This window comes from Octodon degus, unplaced genomic scaffold (assembly GCF_000260255.1).
Source record: "Octodon degus isolate 3935 unplaced genomic scaffold, OctDeg1.0 scaffold00050, whole genome shotgun sequence".
In the NCBI taxonomy this organism is placed as follows: domain Eukaryota; kingdom Metazoa; phylum Chordata; class Mammalia; order Rodentia; family Octodontidae; genus Octodon; species Octodon degus.
Genome location: NW_004524626.1, coordinates 779,090 through 784,898, shown reverse-complemented (window position 1 = coordinate 784,898; position 5,809 = coordinate 779,090). Strand labels below are relative to the sequence as shown.

Sequence of the window (5,809 nt, the reverse complement as noted above, 5' to 3'; positions counted from 1 at the left end):
AATTTGTCTAATTGCTCTGGCAATACACAGAGGCCGATGGGGGGGCAGTCCACCAGGATAATTGCTTTGAGCTTAGATTCAGAGGGTTTATTGAGGGATTCCCGTTACCTCCTTACTCATATGTATGTTGGGAGATATGCATTTAGATTCCAGCATTATTTTCCACCTGAAACATTTTGGAGTTAAACTTAGCACTATCTACACAAGTTGTGTGGTTAAACCAGAAAAAATAAAACACCTAAATATATATTGCACAACAGTACTATAAACAGGCCACATATGTAATGTAGACTTAAACTCGAGCATCCAACAGAGAGTTCTGCATCCATATGGCCTCCAACTTTGGTTTTCTTTTCGCCTTGATGGTCTCTAGAGAGTTTGTCTTTCTTTAACCACCTGCATAAAACTTCACTAGCCAGTTCCCTCGGGCAAAAAGTAGTTTTCAGAAGCATTCTGCTTTCGTGGTCGAAATAATTTTATTTATCCAGAATATACAGTTTAATTCCTCTATCTACATTTATTTACATGGCTAAAATAACATTGAAAAAAAGTCTTTTTGAAAAGTTGAGGTCATAGATTTCAAGGCACCTTTGATAGTGTCCACAGTTGCGCAAAAAAGTTCATTTGTAAAAAAAGGGGGAGGATGGTTGTTTGAAACGCAATAACTTACATGCAAAAAAATAAAAAAAAAGAAAAAAAGAAAAAAAAAAGCTTTACACATGAATCTTTTTGTTTCCATTTTCCAAACTTCCCCATATGAATCCTTTCTTTTATGATTTTTCTTAAACAGCAAAACACTGTAGTCCCAAAAAGGCGAGCAAGAGGGCAAGAGCCCATCTAATAGAGCGTCCCCGAGGCCAGGGCCAGCGGGTGCTGTAAGGAGCCGGGCGGCGCCAGGTGGGAAGTGACCGAGGTGGCTGCGCTTGGGTACCAGGAAGCCGAGTTCTCCAGGTAGCTGGACGCAGGGGACTGGCTGGAGGTCGGAGGGTGGGCGTGAGCGTGATGGCTGAGGGAGCGGGAGGGCCCCTGGGGCTCCCACACGGCTGGAGACTGCGGGGAGTTACACGCCATCGGGTCGCTGGAGCTGGGGCTGTGCTCCGGGGGCATGTCCCCGTTTTTCATGATCTTCTTGATCTTGGATCTTTTGTTCTGAAACCAAATTTTCACCTGGGTGGGGGAACAAAGGCACAGTTACCGGGACGCTCAGAGGTCGCCCGCGCCTTCCTCGGGCAGCGCCCGGAGACATCTTCGGGCTCCTAGATGGCCCGGCCCTGGCATCTCCTGAGCGGTTCCTTGCTTTCGGCCCAGGGCTGGGCTTTAGGCAAAGCCTGGAGGGCGCCCTGGCTGCCTGGATCGCACTGGCCACTGCACGGGTCCAATCCCAGACTTTAGTCTTTTGTCTTGGGGGCAGGTGAGAGCGACGCTGGCTGTGGCTGCAGCAGAGCCCATGCAGGCCTCTGCCCGGCGCAGGGATCGCGCAGGGCACCAAGGCCGAGCGCGGAGGATAAGGGGGACACGAGGGGTGGGGCGGCCCGGCCCAAAGCACCCGTGCCGAGGGAAGGGTGCGCTTCCAGATCTCCTATGCGACTCCCTTCGCTCTCTGCTCCTCGAGGCCGGGATCCGCCAGCAGCTCTGGGCGGCGACTCGCACATTCTTTGTGCTTATCTAGGCCCTAGTCCGTTGCTTTGGGAGCAAAAGGAAGGGGAAAATCGGGGGAAGATTTCCCCACGCAACAGCGCCCCCCACCTCGCGAGCTCCAGGCTGCGGCTGCGGCTACGGCCCAAAGCTGCGAAGGAGCAGGGCACGACCCTTCCTAGGTCTCCGGCTTCAGACCACCGCAAGGCTGCACCCCGGGAAGGCTTTCCTACGTGAGGAAACCCAGACACCTTGTTAAGATTGCAAGACCGTCTACAAATTACCTATCCGGTATTTTCAACCTAAGAAATTGGCCTCCGCCCCTGGTGGCACGAGACAAGGGGCCATGATAGGGCGTATAACAAACCCGTCCCCACCGCCACGCGTCGGCACCAGCTGGCCTGACTCGGGAGGGAAGGGCGCAGGGGCTGGTGACTTGCTCAGTGCGTGCCACAAGTACTTCGGAATCGGCTCCAGCCGGTCCATCGCGCCCCCCTGCCAGGCTCGAAGGGGAGGCAGGCCGGGTACCCGGCGGCGACAGGGTTTACCTGTGTCTGCGTCAGTCCCAGCGAGGCCGCCAGCTCGGCGCGTTCCGGCAGGGCGAGGTACTGAGTCTTCTGAAACCTTCTCTGTAATGCGGCCAGCTGAAAGCTGGAATAAATAGTCCTGGGTTTACGAACTTTCTTTGGTTTGCCATTCACCATCCTCACCTCGGGCTCCGCCACTTCTTTTTCTAAACAATCGAAACAGACTAGGTTAGAGCTTGTGGATAGACAGTGGCCCTTTTGCAGAAGGGTTTGAGGTTCTGAAGCTTCTGTTTCTGGCCTTAAAAATACAAAAGCAAAAGCAGAAAAACCTCTTTACTCTTGTTCCTTATACTGCCACTTTTGCTTTTTGAAACCTCAAGAATTACGTCCCTCCCCAAATCATGGAACAGCCTGGTAATCTCTAATTAATTCAGGTAAGTTTTTGCAAAGAGCTCAATGCAGCACAACTTCTGGGCGTGCAAGAGTCAGCCCTCTGGGCCATTCCTACTTGTGCCAGACTTGATCTCAAGCCCACCCTGTGTTCCCCTGTGTCTCTGGAGCGAGAAGGGCCAATTTCTCTCGGGCCGTGACCCCGCTTCTGTCGGCGTCTGCTCGGGCGCCCGCAAAGGCCAGACGCATGCGCTGGGAAGAAGCTAACCGAGGTCTCCAAAGTTCAAAGACCCACAAGCAAACTATGCTCCTTCACTTCAGCAGCAAGCGGTCGGGGCTGCCACAGACAGAGGGCCGATTATGCAGCCCCCATAATCTCACTGCAGATCTGCGAGGGCACAGATGTGTCTGGTTTCTTTTACAAATAGACTTAGTATGTTCTCGGCCAAAAAAAAAAAAAAAATCTTCCACTTATGCACGAAATACAGAGACAGCAAAAGGAATGGGGTTCTTTTTAGAAGTTTAGCAAATAAATTTAAAAAAAAAGTTAACGGAATATTTTCGTAGCAAAAGGGAGGCAGATCCAGACGAATTTTTCACTGTCATAAATGTAGAAAGTGGGTTGGGGGAGACTATACCAGCGTATGTTTTATAAACATGCCCCGCGCCCGCAAGTCCCTTTCCCAAAGTACTGATCTCTGGAAAGGGTGAAGAGCCACTTCAGGGTGTGTGTGTGTGTGTGTGTGTGTGCACGCGCGCGTGTGCGTGTGCATGTGTGTGTCTTGGGGGAGGAAGGGTGGAGGATGAGGGCTGTGGTCTCCATTCTGCCAAAGTAGGGGATGCTAATATTAGCAGGATTATTAATGTGTCGGTGGAGAGAGATCAAACTCGACCAGTAAAAAAAACCTCTGCACGGAGACCTCATGCCTCTCTTTCCGCCCAAGTGCACTAACCCTCTTAAATTCTCTTAAGTTTCAAGGGGGACGAAAAAGGAGAAGGTTAAGAGGAGAAGGCAGACAAATTTTAGACACCTATGGTGTGTGTGTGAGAGAGAAAAAAAAAAAAATCCGCCAACACTGTGACCTCTTAGCAACCCTCCTCCGCCTTTAAATGGCTTTTTGTTTCTGGAAGTGCCTTGGATTAACCGCGGCGCCTTCGGCTAGCTCTTCGCTGGCGCACTACAGCTCCCAGCGCCCCTGCTCATCTCTCCGCTTTGGGCGCTCGCACCACCTTGACTACTGGCCGTTCCCAGACTCAACCGGACCCAAAGCTCTACCACTCCTGCTCGCAACGACCAGCGCGCTCACCCCAATTCCGGACAACTAACCTGCCTTTTATTACGCAAACGCCACTGGGGCTGTTAGATTCTTTCTTCTCCCCACCCTTATTCTTTCCAGCTCAGCTGGCTTTCAGGCTGGGCGAACCGGGAAAATCTAGCGACCAAGGCATCGGAATGCCGCGGGGAAGAGACCACAGCCCGAGCTCCGCGGGGCGAAGACTGGATGCAGTCCTGGTCCAGAGGCCCGCGTTTGCAGAGTCCCGGCCCCCACTCCTTCCGGGGTGCCTTCCACTTCAGTGGGCAGTGTGGCCCCTGTCTGCCACCCCGGACCTCTACCCCCAGAGGCCCGGTCCCCCCGAGTCTGCCCCTGCCCCGTACCTGGCTGGCTGCTGGCACTCGGGACGCGGTTGTAGGCTCCGCCGTACTGGTGGTAGGGACTGGCGTAGCTGTAGTCGGCGTAAGTTTTGGCGGGGTAGCTCCCGGCCGAGCCGTTCACGCCGTGGTACTGATACTGGTAGGCGTTGAGCGCTTTGCCGTAGGAAGCCGAGGTAGGAGAGCAGTAGCCGTGCGGGGCTCCCCCCGGGGGACTGTAGTAGTCGGAATCGGTGGCGGACGACTCGGGCAAAGTTGGCGATTCCTGAGACGGGTGGTGCATGGCCGCCGACGTCTGGAACGGAGCTTGGAAGTCGCCGGATCGGATGCTGGAGACCCTTCTGTCAAACACGCCTGTCATCGCTCACGGCGGACGCGGCTGTCCCTGCTGCTGTGGCGGAGACTGCTGCCGGACTTGGCTGTGGGGCTGCTCCGGTCTAAGCAGACATGACTGTGGGAGCGAGGGAGGAGGAGGAAGAGGAGGAGAAGGAGGCGGCGGCGGCGGCGGCGAGGAGGAGGCGGGGAGTCGTGGAAGCTCTGTCTCCAGCAGGCGGACTGCTGGCTGAGGCGCAGCACAGCCTTGGTTAAATCCTTAATTGCGCGCTTACGCACAGCGGGGTGGATCGGGTTCCATTGGCCAGGGCCTCAGAAGCAGCAGCAGCAACACCCTAACTCGTCCAACTAGTTTTAGCACAACAAAGCATTGCTTGGGAAGGAAGGAGGGAGGGAGGGAGAGAGAGAGAGGGAGAGGGGAGAGAAGAGATAGAGACTGAGAGAGAGACCAAGAGAAAGACAGAGAGAGAGAGAGAGAGAGAGAGAGAGAGAGAGAGAGATAGAAAGAGACAGAGACAGAGACAGTGACAGAGACAGAGACAGAGAGACAGAGACACAGAGAGAGACAGAGACAGTCAGAGAGGGAGGGACAGAGACAGAGACACAGACAGAGACAGAGACAGTCAGAGAGAAAGAGAGACAAAGACACAGAAACAGAGACAGAGAGAGAGAGCAATGTGCATGTGCATGAGTGTATGTATCTATGCTGGAAGAGGAGGCTCTTACAATCTATTTTTTAGTCAATACCAAAGACAATGCAGAAATCCCAAAAGCCCAGCCCTGATGTCTGCAGGCAGCGTTTTCCAGTCAGCGCCCTCCAAAGCACACCTCTGGAGGATGTGGAGGATGAGGTCGCAGGGGTCTCTTCCTTATCCCCCTCCCCACCTCGTGGGCTCCACCAAGGGAGATGTAGAACCAGACAGTGGCCCTGAAGCTGGAAGTCCAGGCGGAAGGACTATAAGGTGAAGGTGAGAAGTATGAAAAGCAGTATTTTTTTTTTAAAGTAGAGTGTGGGAAAAGCAATTTGTAACAATTTGTGTTGAAAATTTCCAACTTGAAAACAATACAAAGGTGTAGCAAACACTTGTTTTGCAGGAGTTGAGCATCCCTCAGACTGGATGCCCAGAAGTGCTCAAGAATGAGCTCTGCCCATTTGGCCGTTAATGGCAGAGTTCTTGCCACTCACTTAAAAATCACTGTTTTAATCACAAATAACTAAAGCATCCATACATCCTCCTTGCTGGCCTCCTAGAAGAGCTGGCAACCCCACTTC

The 5,809-nt window shown here is 53.2% G+C and overlaps 1 protein-coding gene across 1 annotated transcript; it reads right to left on the bottom strand.

Annotated features, from left to right (window-relative positions):
- Nucleotides 1-756: 756 nt before the first annotated feature.
- Nucleotides 757-4,885, bottom strand: Dlx5 (distal-less homeobox 5). Its single transcript, XM_004632612.2, has 3 exons — nt 4,210-4,885; nt 2,184-2,368; nt 757-1,167 (listed from the first exon to the last, which is right to left on the bottom strand). The coding sequence occupies exons 1-3, from the start codon at nt 4,562-4,564 to the stop codon at nt 838-840; spliced, it is 870 nt and encodes a 289-aa protein (XP_004632669.1). The 5' UTR covers nt 4,565-4,885; the 3' UTR covers nt 757-837.
- Between the last annotated feature and the right edge of the window lie 924 nt (nt 4,886-5,809).

What these genes read in the sequence shown, in the direction of transcription:
- Dlx5 (XM_004632612.2), bottom strand. Translation starts at nt 4,564, where the DNA reads ATGACAGGCGTGTTTGACAGAAGGGTCTCCAGCATCCGATCCGGCGAC. An exon ending in GAGTGCCAGCAGCCAGCCAG is followed by an intron (nt 2,369 to 4,209) that starts GTACGGGGCAGG and finishes TCGATTGTTTAG; the next exon opens with AAAAAGAAGTGGCGGAGCCC. An exon ending in TGGGACTGACGCAGACACAG is followed by an intron (nt 1,168 to 2,183) that starts GTAAACCCTGTC and finishes TCCCCCACCCAG; the next exon opens with GTGAAAATTTGGTTTCAGAA.